This window comes from Pristiophorus japonicus, chromosome 3 (genome assembly GCF_044704955.1).
Source record: "Pristiophorus japonicus isolate sPriJap1 chromosome 3, sPriJap1.hap1, whole genome shotgun sequence".
Classification (NCBI taxonomy): domain Eukaryota; kingdom Metazoa; phylum Chordata; class Chondrichthyes; family Pristiophoridae; genus Pristiophorus; species Pristiophorus japonicus.
Window position 1 is genome coordinate 296,071,467 of NC_091979.1, and position 20,514 is coordinate 296,091,980.

The following is a 20,514-nucleotide window of genomic DNA, read 5'->3' on the forward strand; positions in this document are numbered from 1 at the left end:
ACTAGGAGATAGTTTATTATTCCTGTCTCATTACACAGGACCAGGTCTAAGATAGCTTGCTCCCTTGTAGGTTCTGTAACATACTGTTCTAAGAAACAATGCATTCTATGAATTCCTCCTCCAGGCTACCCCGTGCGATTTGATTTGACCAAGACAGAACAAGACAGTTTCATCTCATGAGATTGTGGACACCAAATTAGCTATACCCGATGAAAAACTCACTTAATTAAAAAACTCAAATGTGTGGTTTATTTGAGGAAAATACAACAGCATAATAAATGACATACTGTTCAAATCAAAAAGTTACGAAAGAAGCACAATTGTTGTATCTGTACAATTGGTTGGTTCTTCATTTAATAAAAACAGAAAACCTAATTTAATGCTACCTTCATACAATAAGCTGACAAGTCACTGGTTCTTTTATATGATTTCATTGATAAATACTCATGCTCACACACACAGGAACAACTAAAAACAGTAAACAAATGAAGTTAATAAGTAAAGCTTTGTGCCATGTTTAAGGAACAAATCTACCTCAAGTTATAAAATATATTTTCTGTTCATTTGGAGTATTCTTACCATTGAAACTTAACAATTCAAAGTGGATTATTAAGTTGGAGATGTCAGTGATTCCCCAAGATGATCCCAACATATTACTGAACGTAAGCAAAATATTTCTAGTTATGTTCACAACTCAGTGGCTTGGATTTTCAGTTTTCAAACTTAATTATCTTCTGGGCTTTTCAATGTTTAGATTTAAATGTGAAAAATAAAATTTGTTGCCTGTAAAATTAAGTTCGAGTCCTAAAAGGTAAATTCCTCTTCAAAGCACAGATCACAGAAACATGTCTTCAAAATATTTGTCAAATTCATCCTCCCTGCAGATGAAGAACAGGGTTTAGTATAGTTTTCACTTTATAACATGACGTCCTGTGGCATCGCACACAAACAAGGAAAAAGTCCCTCTCTTCCTGCAACTGTCTCTACTCACCTCCACTTCCTATTTCTGTCTCAACTGCTTTCTTCTCGTCTTCTACTCTTTTTGACTACCTTTTTCCATGCTGCTCTCACACTCTAGTCATCATCGCTGTATCTCTCTCCAACTCTTTTTCATGCTTTTTGAGGTTTATCTTTCCTTTGGTCACTTCTCATTCTCCAACTATCTCTGTTATATACTCTGTCTTCACATCTCTCCTTTCCCATCTTCCACTTTTTCTCTGTATATCTTTGCAGTCCCAGCCAGTCCTTGCTCCCTTTTGAAAAACACTGAAAAATTCCTTGCACTTTGTGAGATCCAGAACCAGATTTACGTTTTGACTCTAATAGGTGCAGAAATCATTTAATCTGTCAGTAGGTAAGAGGAAGGGGAGGAAGAGGGTCAGGGTCTGTGACTGGGATGGAGGGGTAGTTGGGGCAGGGAGAGAGCAGATGTGACGCATCACCTCAGATTGGATGGTCTTCCTCTAAATGTCATTCTGGATCTGGATCTGGCCTGATCAGTATTGATTGCTCAAAAAATACGTTGTGAACACACAGATGAGCAAGAAACTGTTGGGCTGGGAAGCAAAGAGGAGCCCAGGGCCTAGGTCTGCCACTGGATGTGGGATGGATATGGTGGGGAGAAATATACCCATTCATCCACACGGTCAAGGCTAGGGGGGAGAGGACAGCGTTTGGGACTGCTGCGGACTCAAATATAGCGTTTACTACCTTGCATCCACTTGCAGAATATGTGGCTTCACAATAAGACTGCTATTGCATTAGCAGGGAGGTTGGCTCCATAGGCTGGCTGGGACTGCGAAGAGGGCTGTATTTGGGCAAGGAGTGGCAGTACATAAGGTTCCTCACTGAGGCTATATGCATGGAGAGAGGCTGACAGCAGAGACTTTGACTGCGAGTGGGAAATTCGCCACAGTAACCACATGACTGAAAATACATTTACAGTCACACGGTTCCCACCAAATGCAATTGTTTTCACCTAGTTTATTTTATTAATTTGTTCAGTCGGAAACAATGGGTTGATTCCTGTGGTTGGGATGGAGGGGGTGTAGAAAAATGTTGACAATGTTTTCACCATTCATTACAATTCGCATACATGGCTAGATCACCTACCAAACTAGGAGAAATTATAATTAAGCCTGTCTTTTGAAGAGACTTCTAAGGCAGAATTGCATGATTGTTCCCTTTATGCATTATGCATGTCCCTTATTCTCTCTCGCTGATGTTAACAGTATATCGGGTGTTCTCTCCATCATGACATAAGCCTTTTTCAGCTAAAATAACGATCTTGATGTTTTTGGCACAAGTTACTCTCTGGACATGTTTTTAAATAAAAGCATGGCAGCAATAAAACAGATGGCAATTATTTTTTTTAAAACTACCAATCCTCACAGGAAAACAGTTAACAATTAACAACAAACAGTCTAAATGTCAAATATTAATGGCAGCTTTGCTGCAGAAGGAGGATATTCAGCCGGCTGTGCCTGTGCCGATGGTAGCTATGCCACTAGAGTTACCTATTTCTGTTGGAAGCACAGACTCATTAAAACCAAGTGCAGTGAATTAAACACTCAGGGTGTATAGCTAGGGAGCTCGAACAAAAGTCCCAGTGAGTTAATAGTGTGCTAATATACAAGCACCATTTCAGCTGCATATAAAAGGACTGTGTACAATTCTGGTCACCATATTACAGTGGGGACTTCCTGGTTTGGGAGAAGATACAGAACAAAGCAGCTAAACTGATACCAGGAATTGGTTATGTAGACAAAGGAAACTGAAAATGCTTACACTGGAGAAAAAGATCTTAACATTTTTAAGATTCAGTGGTAGATAAAAGCTGAACCCTAATAAATTATTTGGCATAACTAAAAACTCTGAAGAGGGAAGATGAACAGACAATTCAGGTTTAATATATTGGGTGGTGAAAAAGGGGAATAGAATGCCATGAGAGACAGTGGAGCCAGTTTTGGTAAATTCATGCTTGTGTGATGATTCTGAATTGTTGTGCAGCTTACATCCTTTTTAATTATCATTACCACTGGGCAGATACATCATAGCAGAATCTAGAATACTATGCTCATGCTAATTCATGGCTTTTTAAATATATAATTTAAATAGGAAAACATACCTGGTCTTTTCTTCAATAACCTGAGCTGGTCCTTTCCAGTATTCAGCCTCTGAGGGATCATCTGCATCCGGTTTATCGTCTGACTCTGATTTAACAATTATATTTCAAAAATAAGTGCCATGGCATACTGAGTAGTTACATTTCAACAGTACATCATGACAAAAATACAAAATGAGCAAATAGTGATAGGATTTCACTAATATGGCCGATTAATTCGGGATTTCTTTTTTAAAGTTCACTGTTTTGAAGTAACCCAGTAGTTGAAGTAAAAACACCTGACTACATCCATTTGCTCAGCAGAGGCAAGGTGCTGAACTGTAGTTGTGGTCTGACTCACTTCTGGATACAATTGGTAAACACGGCCGAAGATCCTATTCATCGTGGAAGCACAGAAAGAAAAGCTCACACAAGTTGCTGACTAGACTAAGTTACTTAAAGAAAAGCACAACTGGATTGAACAGATATGCAATCAAGTGAATTACTCAAACCAAGGAACAGAGTGACTTTGCAATGAAACCTGTTAGAAATTATATTTAGTCCAGCTATAAAGAATTGTTAAAGTTCTTTAAACAATAGCATATTTCTCAGAATGTTTACTGTTCCAAACTTTGCTAAAAATTGTAGTGAATCACAACATTCCATTTCAAAATGGACTGAAAACATTGTAAAAGTGGCAACCTCTGCCTGCAGCACTGGTCCTGTCCATAGGTAGCGTTGTAAACAGCAAATTTCTATTTTAAATCAGTCCTAGTATCACTAGTTCGAACTGCTGGCTTCAATATTGTTAACCAACTTTTGTAAAATGTCCTGAACTTCTACACAGTAGCCACCTGGTGGTCCTGCAACAGCCTCTTCCAGTACCTTATCTCAGGAAAACTGAATAGCAGCCAGTCCCCTTATCCTGACTTCAAAAAGCCAAATAGAGAATCTCTGCAAAGTTAAAGGAACTTCAACACCCTCTCTGGAAGAACCCCCAACTCCAGAAAAATTTGAAATAGATGTGCTTTATCTTCATTCCAACACCTTTGTGTTTCCTAGTGGCCCTAGAAATAGTAGATGCATTGGTGGTCATTTTCCAACATTCCATGGATTCTGGATCAGTTCCTATGGATTGGAGGGTAGCTAATGTAAGCCCACTTTAAAAAAAAGAGGGAAAGAGAAAACAGGTAAATATAGACCAATTAGCCTGACATCGGTAATGGGGAAAATGCTAGAATCAATTATTAAAGATGTAATAGCAGCGCATTTGGAAAGCAGTGACAGGATCGGTCCAAGTCAGCATGGATTTCTGAAAGGGAAATCATGCTTGACAAATCTAGAATTTTTTGAGGATGTAACTAGTAAGAGTGGACAAGGGAGAACCAGTGGATGGGTGTATTTGGACTTTCAAAAGGCTGTTGACAAGGTCCCACACAAGAGATTAGTGTGCAAAATTAAGGCACATGGGATTGGGGGCTAATGTATTGACGTGGATAGAGAACTGGTTGGCAGACAGGAAGCAAAGATTGGGAATAAACATTGAACGTGTTACAAAACAAAAACAATTTAAAACTCCAGCAGGCTTTAAAAATAAAAACTGTAAAGGCGGGACATTTGAAAGAAAAAGATAAAATGTTGCCAATACACAAGAAGCAAGTAGCAAGAAGCAAGATGAAGAAAAACATTTCAGGTACAAGACCCTTTGCCAGAATTGAAAGCAAAGATTTTCAAGCCCCTCTGTAATGTGGAAAAGTGCAAAAATTGAAAGTGAAGGAGGGAAGGGGGGAAAAAAAGAGGTGAGGGGGGAAGTTCGGATCAAGGGAAGAGGCGGCGGGGAGGGGCGTGGACAAGGGGGGGGGGGTGGAGGGAAAGAGGCCGACGAGGGGGGGGGGCGGTAGAGAGGAGAAGGGGAAGAGGAAAGGGGGGGGGGCGGGGAAGAGGAAAGGAAAGAAAAGGAGAGGTGGAACGGCAGGAGGAAAGAGAACAGATACTCCAATCACAGAGAACTTAAGTTGAACAGAGCAGGAACCTGTTAGATGGTATAAAATATCATCTGGGTGAGTTACTGAAAATAAATGAGAATAAAAATATGTATATGTAGCTGATGGAAAAAAAACAGGGGAAAGGTCCATGCATATAATGCTAGAAGATAGGAGAAAAATATGCGGAGGAAAAAAAGAGAAAGGCTGTAGGAGAAAAACACTGATTTAAACATGGTACAAGAATTTTAACTGTAGATTTTCAAAGCCGCTTATGAATTGAGACTGGATTTAAAGGACAAATCACCAAACCCAAACAACACAAGCAAAAATACTTCAGTTTTGTCACACATCTGCGAGTATTTTGTTAAAATAAGATGCCAATGGGTAGAAAGTGATAGAAAGAATGAGCTTGCATTTATATAGCTCCCACCACGTTCTCAGGTTTTCCCAAAGGGCTTTAAAGCCAATGAATTACTTTTGAATTGTTATATAAGCAAACATGGCAGCCAGTTTCTGCATACCAAGGTCCCACAAACAGCAGTGATATGAAGGCCCAGTTACTATGTTTTTGGAGATGTTGTTTCAGGAATAAATGCTAGCCAGAACACCAGGAGAAATTATGCTAAATTATGTGCTCAAGTTCTGCGTTGTGGCCAAAAAGAGGCAGCTCGTGCAGAGCACGGAGTGCAACAGCATAGAGTGGCATTTGTGAGTTTGGTAAGTGGGTGAGTTCGGGCAAGCGGGGGTGGCAAGTGCTGTTTTGTCTTGTTTTTCCTACCATTGCTGACAATAGAGCAGCTGATAAGGAGTGCGAGAGTAGGAGACGGAAGCCCAGAGACCAGCCCAACCAGTTGCAGACAAAGATAGAGGGGTGCGAAATCGAGAGGTAATGTCACAGCCAAGCTGGTAAGTGGATGGCTGTTCGACTGGTAAGTATAACTCTCTTTTAGACTGACTTTTAGATTGGTTTAATTGGCAGTGAACTACTAAGTAGCTGTTTAGTGTTTAAGTAAATTTTAGTAAGTAAGTTAATTTAAGGGTTAAGTCATGGCAGGAGAGCTCGGACCCGTGTCATGCTCCGAAGCGTCCCTGACTACTATATGTGCGGGAAGTGTGTCCAGCTGCAGCTCCTGACAGACCGCATGACGGCACTGGAGCTGCGGATGGACTCACTCTGGAGCATGCGCGATGCTGAGAATGTTGTGGATAGCACATTTAGTGAGTTGGTCACACCGCAGGTAAGGGTTAGGACAGATAGTGAATGGGTGACCAAGAGACAAGGCAAGAGCAGGAAGGTAGTGCAGGAGTCCCCTGCAGTCATCTCCCTCCAAAACAGATATACCGTTTTGGATACTGTTGGGGGAGATGATTTACCAGGGGAAGGCACCAGCAGCCACCGTGGGTGGCTCTGCTGCACAGAAGGGTGGGAAAAAGAGTGGGAGAGCTATAGTGATAGGGGACTATATTGTAAGGGGAATAAATAGGAGTTTCTGCGGCCGCAACCAAGTCTCCAGGATGGTATGTTGCCTCCCTGGTGCAAGGGTCAAGGATGTCTCGGAGCGGCTGCAGAGCATTCTTGAGAGGGAGAGTGAACAGCCAGTTGTCGTGGTACATGTAGGTACCAATGATATAGGCAGGAAGAGGTCCTACAAGCTGAATTTAGGGAGTTAGGAGTTAAATTAAAAAGTAGGACCTCAAAGGTAGTAATCTCTGGATTGCTACCAGTGCCACGTGCTAATCAGAGTAGAGGGAGCAGGATAGTTAGAATAAATACATGGCTTGAGCAGTGGTGCAAGAGGGAGGGATTCAAATTCCTGGGACACTGGAACCAGTTCTGGGGGAAGTGGGTCCTGTACAAAAGGGACGGTCTGCACTTGGGCAGGACTGGAACTGATGTCCTGGGGGTAACATTTGCTAATGCAGTTCGGGAGTGTTTAAACTAATATGGCAGGGGGATGGGAACCTATGCAGCGAGATAGGGCAAAGTAATATGGAGTCAGAAACAGATGGTAGAAAGGTAAAAAGCAATAGTGGAAGGCCGAGTAAACAAAGGCAAGAAATAAAAAGGGCCACACTACATCATAATTCTAAAAGGACAAAGGGTGTTAAAAAAACAAGCCTGAAGGCTTTGTGTCTTAATGCAAGGAGTATCCGTAATAAGGTGGATGAATTAACTATGCAAATAGATGTTAACAGATATGATGTGATTGGGATTACAGAGATGTGGCTCCAGGATGATCAGGGCTGGGAACTCAACATCCATGGGTATTCAACATTCAGGAAGGATAGAATAAAAGGAAAAGGAGGTGGGGTAGCATTGTTGATTAAAGAGGAGATTAATGCAATAGTTAGGAAGGACATTCGCTTGGATGATGTGGAATCTATATGGGTAGAGCTGCAGAACATCAAAGGGCAAAAAACGTTAGTGGGAGTTGTGTACAGACCTCCAAACAGTAGTAGTGATGTTGGGGAGGGCATCAAACAGGAAATTAGGGGTGCATGCAATAAAGGTGCAGCAGTTATTATGGGTGACTTTAATATGCGTATAGATTGGGCTAACCAAACTGGAAGCAATACAGTGGAGGAGGATTTCCTGGAGTGCATAAGGGATGGTTTTCTAGACCAATATGTCGAGGAACCAACTAGGGGGGAGGCCATCTTAGACTGGGTGTTGTGTAATGAGAGAGGATTAATCAGCAATCTCGTTGTGTGAGGCCCTTTGGGAAAGAGTGACCATAATATGGTGGAATTCTACATTAGGATGGAGAATTAAACAGTTAATTCAGAGACCATGGTCCAGAACTTAAAGAAGGGTAACTTTGAAGGTATGAGTCGTGAATTGGCTAGGATAGATTGGCGAATGATACTTAAGGGGTTAACTGTGGATGGGCAATGACAGACATTTAGAGACCGCATGGATGAACTACAACAATTGTACATCCCTGTCTGGCGTAAAAATAAAAAAGGGAAGGTGGCTCAACCGTGGCTATCAAGGGAAATCAGGGATAGTATTAAAGCCAAAGAAGTGGCATACAAATTGGTCAGAAATAGCAGTGAACCCAGGGACTGGGAGAAATTTAGAACTCAGAAGAGGAGGACAAAGGGTTTGATTAGGGCAGGGAAAATAGAGTACGAGAGGAAGCTTGCAGGGAACATTAAGACGGACTGTAAAAGTTTCTATAGATATGTAAAGAGAAAAAGGTTAGTAAAGACAAACGTAGGTCCTCTGCAGTCAGAATCAGGAGAAGTCATAATGGGGAACAAAGAAATGGCAGACCAATTGAACAAGTACTTTGGTTCGGTATTCACTAAGGAGGACACAAACAACCTTGCAGATATAAAAGGGGTCAGAGGGTCTAGTAAGAAGGTGGAACTGAGGGAAATCCTTATTAGTCGGGAAATTGTGTTGGGGAAATTGATGGGATTGAAGGCCGATAAATCCCCAGGGCCTGATGGACTGCATCCCAGAGTACTTAAGGAGGTGGCCTTGGAAATAGCGGATGCATTGACAGTCATTTTCCAACATTCCATTGACTCTGGATCAGTTCCTATGGAGTGGAGGGTAGCCAATGTAACCCCACTTTTTAAAAAAAGAGGGAGAGAAAACAGGGAATTATAGACCGGTCAGCCTGACATCGGGAGTGAATAAAATGATGGAATCAATTATTAAGGATATCATAGCAGCGCATTTGGAAAGAGGTGACACGATAGGTCCAAGTCAGCATGGATTTGTGAAAGGGAAATCATGCTTGCCAAATCTTCTGGAATTTTTTGTGGATTTTTCCAGTAGAGTGGACAAGGGAGAACCAGTTGATGTGGTGTATTTAGACTTTCAGAAGGCTTTCGACAAGATCCCACACAAGAGATTAATGTGCAAAGTTAAAGCACATTGGATTGGGGGTAGTGTGCTGACATGGATTGAGAACTGGTTGTCAGACAGGTAGCAAAGAGTGGGGACTTTTCAGAATGGCAGGCAGTGACTAGTGGGGTACCACAAGGTTCTGTGCTGGGGCCCCAGCTGTTTACATTGTACATTAATGATTTAGACGAGGGGATTAAATGTAGTATCTCCAAATTTGCGGATGACACTAAGTTGGGTGGCAGTGTGAGCTGCGAGGAGGATGCTATGAGGCTGCAGAGTGACTTGGATAGGTTAGGTGAGTGGGCAAATAAATGGCAGATGTAGTATAATGTGAATAAATGTGAGGTTATCCACTTTGGTGGTAAAAACAGAGAGACAGACTATTATCTGAATGGTGACAGATTAGGAAAAGGGGAGGTGCAACGAGACCTGGGTGTCATGGTACATCAGTCATTGAAGGTTGGCATGCAGGTACAGCAGGCGGTTAAGAAAGCAAATGGCATGTTAGAAAATAGGTGCAGGAGTAGGCCATTCGGCCCTTCTAGCCTGCACCGCCATTCAATGAGTTCATGGATGAACATTCAACTTCAGTACCCCATTCCTGCTATAGAAACATAGAAAATAGGTGCAGGAGTAGGCCATTCGGCCCTTCAATGAGTTCATGGTTTGGCCTTCATAGCGAGGGGATTTGAGTACAGGGGCAGGGAGGTGTTACTACAGTTGTACAGGGCCTTGGTGAGGCCACACCTGGAGTATTGTGTACAGATTTGGTCTCCTAACTTGAGGAAGGACATTCTTGCTATTGAGGGAGTGCAACGAAGGTTCACCAGACTGATTCCCGGGATGGCGGGACTGACATATCAAGAAAGACTGGATCAACTGGGCTTGTATTCACTGGAGTTCGGAAGAATGAGAGGGGATCTCATAGAAACGTTTAAAATTCTGACGGGTTTAAGACAGGTTAAATGCAGGAAGAATGTTCCCAATGTTGGGGAAGTCTAGAACCAGGGGTCACAGTCTAAGGATCGGAAATCTTGACAGATCGGAAACGGTGTTTTTTGGCGCATGTGTTTCTTGCCCCGAAAACCGGCTTTTGTGAGGCCTCACCGGGTCCGTGCGCACTTTGTACGGACCTAGCGAGGCCGGAATTTTCGGCCTAATAAGTTGAAACATAGAAACATAGAAAATAGGTGCAGGAGCAGGCCATTCGGCCCTTCGAGCCTGCACCGCCATTCATGAGTTCATGGCTGAACATGCAACTTCAGTATTTTTCTCGCCATACCCCTTGATCCCGCTAGTAGTAAGGACTATATCTAACTCCTTTTTGAATATATTTAGTGAATTGGCCTCAACAACTTTCTGTGGTAGAGAATTTCACAGGTTCACCACTCTCTGGGTGAAGAAGTTTCTCCTCAGCTCGGTCCTAAATGGCTATTTGCCCAACTCATGCCCTTCAAACTTTTACACCTGGTAAAAGCAGGCGTATAGCTTACTTTTACCAGCGTAAGAGTTTTAAAACATATAAAAATTAAATTTAAATACTCATTTTTACGTTAAAAACCCTGTTTTTAAAAAAAGGAAGTTTATTTTTAACCCTAATAAAACACATTAAAAAAAATTCCAAAAAATATTTTTTTTCTAAAACATTTAAATTCATTTTTTAAAATGTATTTATTATGCTGTGTTTCTTGTTTTAGAAGGGTTTTTTCATTGATAGTACAGGTTGAACCTCTCTGCTCCGGCACCCTCGGGATCTGACCGGTGCCGAAAGAGAGTTTTCTGAACCACGGGAGGTCATGCCTAGCCTAGGCTTACCGGTACCTGATGACAATGCCCAGGCTCCTGAACGCCTCCGCCACGTATCCGGCTCAGGCTGCGCAACTCGGGCCTCGATCTCTCTGTGTGCTGGTTTAGCGCTCTTTTTTTTTAAACCCTTCTCTCCCTCAGGCCCAACTTTGGCGCCTCAGTCAGCCGCCTGCCCATCCCTTTCCTTGCCTCACTGAACATAGAGGCAGGAAGCGCGGAAAACTGGGACGTCACCCACGCCGGGACTGATGCCGAATCATGAATGTTTCCGGATTAGAGAGTCACGGACCGGAGAGGTACACCTGTAATGGGAACTCGCACAAACGGACTTCCCATTTTTATCAATGAGAATACTACCTAGTTATTGGTGGTCCGGACCCACGTGACTCCAGCATTTCCGTACATAAAGGGAAATCATCTCCTGTATGCTGCACAGTGAATGATTCCAAGACCTCAATTGTAGGTTCCTCCGTGACCACCAGGTATTTTCGTAAATGTTTTTCGGGTCAGAGGCATCGTCCGAAGGAAGCCTCCGATCTCAATTTTCCCCCCTTTACCTTCTGACTCAGAGGAAAGTGCGCTACCACTGAGCCAAAACTGACATCCTATTTACAAGTTACTTTAACAGATTAAACCTTTATAGGGTTCTATTGAAACAAATGTAGTTCTACATAAGGAGATAGGAACCAAGAAATGGCAACTAAAAGGACTGACTGTGTAAAGTAAAAAAACAAAGACGTATAACACTAAAAGCAACAAAAAAAAAATCACAGAAACTATTGCTGCAAAGCAGGCATTGTTAATGAAAAACTACCTTGGTCAGAATCATCATCATCACAGTTTTCAATTTTACTAGTGGAAGATTTGCCTGCATAAATAGAAAAAAAAACATTCGTATCAATTGGTAATCAGTTAAATGTGAGACTCAGTTAAATAATTTAAAACTGATAGATGGTGAAGCTTATATAAATGGGGAATTCCAAGAACTCAACCAAGAGACCAGATCTTTAACCCCACTCTGAATTGTTATTTATACTCGAGCTTCCCCTGAAGGAGATGCTTCGGTAATCGTATAATAATCCTGATAACCGCATGGACCTCGCTATATCTGTATTCTGTTCCCGTCAGTGGCTGCTGCAAAGTTATCATTAGCAAGTGAAGACGAGAGTAGCCATTTCCTTGCAGTCTGCCTTCTCCTTCAAATAAGCTGGGCAAAGTCTGAAAATATAAGTATCATGACTGCTGTCTGGGAAAGGCACTGACCTGTGTGATAGTGTTACTGGTTGATAAGTTTCATATTGGTGGAATGGACCCCCATTCTGCTCACATAGGCCATAGCACTGTGGATGGAGGCCCAGGCGGCCACATGGATATTAATGGTCCCTGGACTCTTTGAAATCCAACGTTGTGGTGAAATTGCACAGCCCCATCAAACTGTTGTTGCTATTGTATGAAAAAGGAGATGAAAGTGCTGGCTCTGCTGGACAATGAATCAGTAACCTGTTTGATACATTTGTGGACAGCAAATTACCAAATATTGCAAGGATCCACAGGTCAGAGCCATGACTGCCACTGCCGTGTCCAAGGTGCAAATAGCACAACTCAGTAAATTGGAACTTCTAGATCAGATATAAAATTCCTTCAATTCTGTGCTTTTGTGCAAAATTACCTTCAATTAAAATTGCTGATAATGTATTTTCTTGTCACCTACCCTTGCTTTTAGAACTGTGCTTTTCTGTGATCTTGTTTCTCTTTTCGGCTGGGGCATCATGGTGGTGTTCCTCTCTGTGCTTCCTCTTTACAGCTTTCACTTCTTTCCTCCTTCATCAGTTTTTAGTAATAATAGTATAATGTAAAAATAAATACAGATTTCTAAAACAGCACACTGTCTATATTTTACACATATAAATGGAGCCCTTATTACTTCAGAGATGAGCCATGGTGGTAGCCCTCTCACCCAAGTCTAAAGGTCACGAGTTCAAACCCCACTTTTCAAGACTCGCGTGCATAATCTAGACTGGCACTTCAGTTCAGTACTGAGGGAGTGCTGCACTGTCGGAGGTGCTATCTTTTGGATGAGTCGATAAACTGCAGCCGCTTCTGCCCTCTCAGGTGGGTAGAGAAGATCCCCTGGCACTATTCGAAGAAGAGCAGGGGAGTTATCCCCTGTGTCCTGGCCAACATTTAACGCTCAACAAAATGTATTGAAACAAATTATCTAGCCACTTATCTCATTGATGTTTGTGGCACCCTTGCTGTTTGCAAATTGGTCGACAAGTTTCCCTACAGTGACCACATTTCAAAAATTAATTCGTTGGCAGTGAAGCATTTTGAGAGAATGGTAGTGACTTTGCAACACCAAGTGGTCCTGAAGTTGGCAGTAGAATGGTGGGGCTTCTGCGATCTTGAAGCACCATGAGGATGCTGGGATTTAGTAACAAGAGGGAGGGGTTGTACACTTTTGCAGTATTTTAAACCATTCTTAAGGGCGATCTGAAGTTCAGCAGAATATGAGATTGTATTGTGGGGTTTAGCTGACACTTGAGGGTCCCTGGTTTTGAAAGTATTGGGGCAGGGGCCAAATGTGGTAAGGATATCATGGCATAGTACCATAAAGAAGGGTTACTTAGGTTGTGACAGCATGGGGAAAGCTCAAGTTCTGGTATCACTGGGGAGAGTCATGGGGATGGTTGAATTGATGACGGTAGTCTGAAGGCCTGGTGGTACTGGGAGAGGGGCCAGAGATTTGACGGCACTGGAAAGTTCCAAGGGTGTGATTAACTTGGGAGAGGGGTCTTGAATTCAGGCAGTACTTCGAGCTGTCTTTAGAGGGTGGTCTCAGCATAAGCATGAGGTAGGGGAGGTATCTGGGGTCTGTCAGATTTGTTGAGAAGGGTCTCAGGATCTGGTAGTTCTAGGACAGTCCTGAGATTTGGCAGCAATTCTTACACTTGCAATTAGTACTGTTATAATGTATTTTAAGGATATTAGGAAAATCAATTAAGTTGAGCATGTTTTTCTGGAACACATTACTTTACTCTTCCAAAAGTGGTGATTTATGGAGTTACAAATACTGATTAAAACCACAAATTGGCAAGGTATTGATGCTTTATAACATGCTAGCACTGGAAGAATGTACTAATAGATGGGTGGGCTTGTTTTTTTCTGTCTGTAGATTACTAACTTCATTTCTGAAGAATTCAGCCTACATCGACTCTATCAGTTTCACAACATGGCCTAGGTCCAAAGAAACAGAAGGTCTGTGATTTGGGGCACGTCAGTGTTTTAACTTTTGATGAGCATTTCATTGCAAGGCAGGAGGGGAACGCTTTAGGCAGCGGACTCAAGTGTGCTGGGTTAGGTTTATCATTGTAATTTATTAAGCTTATGGCCAGATTTGTTCCATTCCTTTAAACTAGATTTCAGTTTTACTTTGTAATCAACCTCGCAATTACAGTAATCCTCTATTTGGGATATTGTCTTTAATGGCTATTTATCTGTTTAACGTATGTGAAACCAGTTAGTTTCACTTCCACCACTTCAAAATGCATCTTTTGTCTGTAATGGGGAGAACAAGCAACTCAGAGCAGGACCGGAAAGATTGGGCTTGGAATAGAGCTGCAGGTAGAGGTCTGGGTTGGGGTCAGGGCCCAGAACTTGGTTGGGAGGCAGAACCTTAAGAGGGCATTTCCAGCCTTAACAGGAGAATGACAACTGGGAGCACACTGAGATTTGGCTGGGCAAAGCGAAATGGGTCCCTGCTAGTGCTGGAATGGGCTAGGAACAGAGATGTGGGTTGGAGTCTGCTCTGAGATTGAGTCCAGCGTTGAAACTTCAAGAGGGGAGACTGCGCAGCTAGGAGGACAGCAGGTGAAAGTGTGGGATGGAAACAGAGGTGCTTGTTGGCATAGCGACCGGAAATTCAAGACACACTTTCACCCTCAATAGGAAGAATGCACAGCCAGAAGCAGTGGGCAACAGTGGGCATTACAGGTTGAGAGATAAAGAGGAGCAGGACAGGGGAGAGTAGGCCTTACAGGCAGCTTTTCTTTAAATAATTTGAAGCTGCCAGAAGCCAAAGAAAAATGTTCCGGCAGCTTAGCTGACTATATAGTACTGGTAGGAAATGAGATATAGTGTACATATTCAAAGATCACAATCTGCATTCAGCGAACAGTCACAAGTCTAAGCAAAGCCCAGGCTATTGGGAGACATAGGCATTAAGTAAATATTTACTGAGGTATTAAAAGGTAATTCAATGGAAAAAAATTATATTGTGAAATATGTAATTGTTTTAAAAAAACATTTTAAACATTAGAAAAAAAATGACAAATGAACAGTTTTCCAGAAAGCATTTTGAGTAATCTGTGGTGAAAAAATACATAACAAATATTGGTGTGACAGGTCACTGTTGGCATTTATCATCGGCATTCCCATTAAAGCGCCACCTAGTAGTGTGACAATAATAGTTATAGGCAAGTGTTACAGCAAAGTGTGTTGATATTTTAAAACTTAAATTCCCATCGGAAATATTTACAGGTTTCAATGAATCACATGACCCATCTAACATTTTTAATCTATTATATAAATACATGGCATTTTTATTGTTTTTGTTTACATACACAAAACACTGATTCAAGGAAGGCTGTGGAAATAACACCATTCATTTCAATTGAAGTTTCTTAATCATGTAACCCACTTATATTTGTTTAAAAGTTAGAAATTCTGATAGTTGGCTTCCTTACAAATTATCATTAATATATAACCCGATATAAATATATCCAATACATCTGGCTTTGCATTTATTTTAAGCAATAATGTAGAATAAGGTTAAGTTACCTGTGATGATAGTTCAATTTGTAGGAGCATTCTGGGCACATTCCTATAAAGGAAATATAAATTTCAATTAAAACACAACTTCAGAAAGATTGACATAATTGATTATCAATTAGAAAAATTATAAATAAATGGCCTGATTAGATTTTTTATTGCATTTTTGCTGAATCACAATAGTCATACGTTTATACATTGCTGATGTAGTGTACAGAGTATCTTGTTCAATGCACAAAAGTACAGAATGATAGGATTTGAACCTTACAAACAGGTGTTTCGGTGGTCCAGGGGGCTGATATTGGTTGTTAAGAACACTGCTGAATTGTCTATTAGAATGAAGTTGACGATTCTTGGATTGTTTTGGCTGCATTGCATTGCTAGTACATGTGACAGCCTCGGAGTAAGGTCACGAATTCAAGCCCGACAACAAGACTTGAGTACATAATATAGGCTGACACTTCAGTGCAGCCGAAAGGACTGCTGCATTGTTGGAGGTGCTATTTTTAAGATGAGATGTTAAACTGAGGCAGTCCGAGAGGCGGCAGTGCGTGGTTGGTGAGGCCTATAAAGGCCCAGCGGCAGCGCGAGGGGGTGGCAGTCCGAGAGGTGGGAGTGCGTGGTTGGTGAGGACTGTAAAGGCCCAAGAGAGGCGGCGGCAGTCCGAGAGGTGGGAGTGCATGGTTGGTGAGGCCTATAAAGGCCCAGCGGCAGCAAGAGGCGGCGGCAGTCCGAGAGGCGGGAGTGCGTGGTTGATGAGGCCTATAAAGGCCCTGCGGCAGCGAGAGGCGGCGGCAGTCCGAGAGGCGGGAGTGCGTTGTTGGTGAGGCCTATAAAGGCCCAGCGGCAGCGAGAGGCGGCGGCAGTCCGAGAGGCGGGAGTGCGTTGTTGGTGAGGCCTATAAAGGCCCAGCGGCAGCGAGAGGTGGCGGCAGTCCGAGAGGCGGGAGTGCGTTGTTGGTGAGGCCTATAAAGGCCCAGCGGCAGCGAGAGGCGGCGGCAGTACGAGAGGCGGGAGTGTGTGGTTGGTGAGGCCTATAAAGGCCCAGTGACAGCGAGAGGCGGCGGCAGTCCAAGAGGCGGGAGTGCGTGGTTGGTGAGGCCTATAAAGGCCCAGCTTGTGCAGCTGCAGCGGGGAGAAAAGGCAAAAAAGTAGAAAGAAATCAAAAGGTGACGTCACAGCCAAGGGGGTAAGTGATTGGCTGGTGATTGGGGAGTAGCTTTTCTTTTCTTTTTTATATCAGTAAGTAACCGTTTAAAATTGTTGTTGCCAATTTAAGGGTATCTCAGGGTTAAGTCATGGCAGGAGAGCTCGGTCATGTGATATGCTCCTCCTGTACCATGTGGGAACTCAGGGACACTGGAAGTGTCCCTGACGACTACGTGTGCGGGAAGTGTATCCGCCTCCAGCTCCTGACGGACCGCGTTGTGGAATTGGAGCTGAGGGTGGATTCACTCTGGAGCATCCACGATGCTGAGAATGACGTGAGTAGCACGTATAGCGAGTTGGTCTTACCGCAGGTGAAGGGTCCACAGCCAGCTAGGGAATGGAAGACTAGCAGGAAGAGCAGTGCAAGGAAGGTAGTGCAGGGGTCCCCTGCGGTCATCCCCCTGCAAAACAGATACACTGCTTTGAGTACTGTTGAGGGGATGACTCATCAGGGGAGGGCAGCAGTAGCTAAGTTCATGGCACCGTGGCTGGCTCTGTTGCACAGGAGGGCAGGAAAAAGAGTGGGAGAGCGATAGTGATAGGGGATTCAATTGTGAGGGGAATAGATAGGCATTTCTGCAGCCGCAACCGAGACTCCAGGATGGTATGTTGCCTCCCTGGTGCAAGGGTCAAGGATGTCTCGGAGCGGGTGCAGGACATTCTAAAAAGGGAGGGAGAACAAGCAGTTGTCGTGGTGCACATTGGTACCAACGACATAGGTAAAAAAAGGGATGAGGTCCTACGAGACGAATTTAAGGAGCTAGGAGCTAAATTAAAAAGTAGGACCTCAAAAGTAGTAATCTCGGGATTGCTACCAGTGCCACGTGCTAGTCAGAGTAGGAATCGCAGGATAGCGCAGATGAATACGTGGCTTGAGCAGTGGTGCAGCAGGGAGGGATTCAAATTCCTGGGGCATTGGAACAGGTTCTGGGGGAGGTGGGACTAGTACAAACCGGATGGTCTGCATCTGGGCAGGACCAGAACCAATGTCCTAGGGGGAGTGTTTGCTAGTTGGGGAGGAGTTAAACTAATATGGCAGGGGGATGGGAACCAGAGGGAACAGAGGGAAACAAAAAGGAGACAAAAGCAAAAGCAGAAAAGAGATGAGTAAAAGTGGAGGGCAGAGAAACCCAAGGCAAAAAACAAAAAGGGCCACTGAATATAAAGGGGTTGCAGGAGGGGTCAAAACTAAAAATCATAGTTTAAAAACTAGGATTAAAACACTATACCTAAATGCACGCAGCATTCGAAATGAGGTAAATGAGTTGACGGCACAAATCATTACAAATGGGTGTGATTTGGCGGCCATTACAGAAACATGGTTGCAGGGTGGCCAAGACTGGGAATTAAACATACAGGGGTATCTGACGATTCGGAAAGATAGACAAGAAGGGAAAGGAGGTGGGGTAGCTCTGTTAATAAAGGATGATATCAGCGCAGTTGTGAGAGACGATATTGGCTCTAATGAACAAAATGTTGAATCATTGCGGTTGGAGATTAGAGATAGTAAGGGGAAAAAGTCACTGGTGGGCATAGTTTATAGGCTCCCAAATAATAACTTCACGGTGGGGCGGGCAATAATCAAGGGAATAATGGAGGCATGTGAAAAAGGAACGGCAGTAGTCATGGGGGATTTTAACCTACATATCGATTGGTCAACTCAAATCGCACGGGGTAGCCTGGAGGAGGAATTTATAGAATGCATACGGGATTGTTTCTTAGAACAGTATGTAACAGAACCTACAAGGGAGCAAGCTATCTTAGATCTGGTCCTGTGTAATGAGACAGGAAAAATAAACGATCTCTTAGTAAAAGACCCTCTCGGAATGAGTGATCACAGTATGGTTGAATTTGTAATACAGATTGAGGGTGAGGAAGTTGTGTCAGAAACGAGCGTACTATGCTTAAACAAAGGGGACTACAGTGGGATGAGGGCAGAGTTGGCTAAAGTAGACTGGAAACACAGACTAAACGGTGGTACAATTGAGGAACAGTGGAGGACTTTTAAGGAGCTCTTTCATAGTGCTCAACAAAAATATATTCCAGTGAAAAAGAAGGGCGGCAAGAGAAGGGATAACCAGCCGTGGATAACCAAGGAAATAAAGGAGAGTATTAAATCAAAGACCAATGTGTATAAGGTGGCCAAGGTTAGTGGGAAGCTAGAGGATTGGGAAAATTTTAAACAACAGCAAAGAATGACTAAAAAAGCAATAAAGAAAGAAAAAATAGATTTCGAAGGTAAACTTGCGCAAAACATAAAAACAGATAGTAAAAGCTTTTACCGATATATAAAACGGAAAAGAGTGACTAAAGTAAATGTTGGTCCCTTAGAAGATGAGAAGGGGGATTTAATAATGGGAAATGTGGAAATGGCTGACACCTTAAACAATTATTTTGCTTCGGTCTTCACAGTGGAAGACACAATAACCATGCCAAAAATTACTGGTCACGGGAATGTGGGAAGGGAGGACCTTGAGACAATCACTATCACTAGGGGAGTAGTGCTGGACAGGCTAATGGGACTCAAGGTAGACAAGTCCCCTGGTCCTGATGAAATGCATCCCAGGGTATTAAAAGAGATGGCGGAAGTTATAGCAGATGCATTCGTTATAATCTACCAAAATTCTCTGGACTCTGGGGAGGTACCAGCGGATTGGAAAGCAGCTAATGTAACGCCTCTGTTTAAAAAAGGGGCAGACAAAAGGCAGGTAACTATAGGCCAGTTAATTTAACATCTGTAGTGGGGAAAATGTTTGAAACTATCATTAAGGAAGAAATAGCGGGACATCTAGATAGGAATAGTGCAATCAAGCAGACGCAGCATGGATTCATGAAGGGGAAATCATGTTTAACTCATTTACTGGAATTCTTTGAGGATATAACGAGCATGGTGGATAGAGGTGTACCGATGAATGTGGTGTATTTAGATTTTCAAAAGGCATTCGATAAGGTGCCACACAAAAGGTTACTGCAGAAGATAGAGGTACGCGGAGTCAGAGAAAATGTATTAGCATGGATAGAGAATTGGCTGGCGAACAGAAAGCAGAGAGTCGGGATAAATGGCTCCTTTTCGGGTTGGAAATCGGTGGTTAGTGGTGTGCCACAGGGATCGGTGCTGGGACCACAACTGTTTACAATATACATAGATGACCTGGAAGAGGGGACAGAGTGTAGTGTAACAAAATTTGCAGATGACACTAAGATTAGTGGGAAAGCGGGTTGTGTCGAGGACACAGAGAGGCTGCAAAGAGATTTGGATAGGTTAAGCGAATGGGCGAAGGTTTGGCAGATGGAATACAATGTCGGAAAGTGTGAGGTCATCCACCTTGGGAAAAAAAAGTCAAAGGGAATATTATTTGAATGGGGAGAAATTACAACATGCTGAGGTGTAGAGGGACCTGGGGGTCCTTGTGCATGAATCCCAAAAAGTTAGTTTGCAGGTGCAGCAGGTAATCAGGAAAGCGAATGGAATGTTGGCCTTCATTGCGAGAGGGGTGGAGTACAAAAGCAGGGAGGTCCTTCTGCAACTGTATAGGGTATTGGTAAGGCCGCACCTGGAGTACTGAGTGCAGTTTTTGTCACCTTACTTAAGGAAGGATATACTGGCTTTTGAGGGGGTACAGAGACGATTCACTAGGCTGATTCCGGAGATGAGGGGGTTACCTTATGATGATAGATTGAGTAGACTGGGTCTTTACTCGTTGGAGTTCAGAAGGATG

The 20,514-nt window shown here is 43.0% G+C and overlaps 1 protein-coding gene across 3 annotated transcripts in view; it reads right to left on the reverse strand.

The window, feature by feature from the left end:
* Positions 1–248: 248 nt before the first annotated feature.
* Positions 249–20,514, reverse strand: part of fra10ac1 (FRA10A associated CGG repeat 1) — a 58,527-nt gene continuing 38,261 nt past the window's right edge. Inside the window, exons 10-15 of one of the 3 annotated variants that reach the window (XR_011592779.1) lie at positions 15,596–15,638; positions 12,468–12,577; positions 11,571–11,624; positions 3,128–3,212; positions 992–1,266; positions 249–878 (exon numbers count right to left, since the gene is read on the reverse strand). Coding sequence is in view for 1 of the 3 variants with exons in the window: in XM_070876830.1 (XP_070732931.1) it covers positions 836–878; positions 3,128–3,212; positions 11,571–11,624; positions 12,468–12,577; positions 15,596–15,638 (335 nt within the window). In the remaining 2 variants the exon portion in view is untranslated. Of the gene's footprint in view, positions 879–991; positions 1,267–3,127; positions 3,213–11,570; positions 11,625–12,019; positions 12,200–12,467; positions 12,578–15,595; positions 15,639–20,514 lie in introns of those variants that run through there. The other 2 variants (XM_070876830.1, XR_011592780.1) reach the window with 2 other exon arrangements.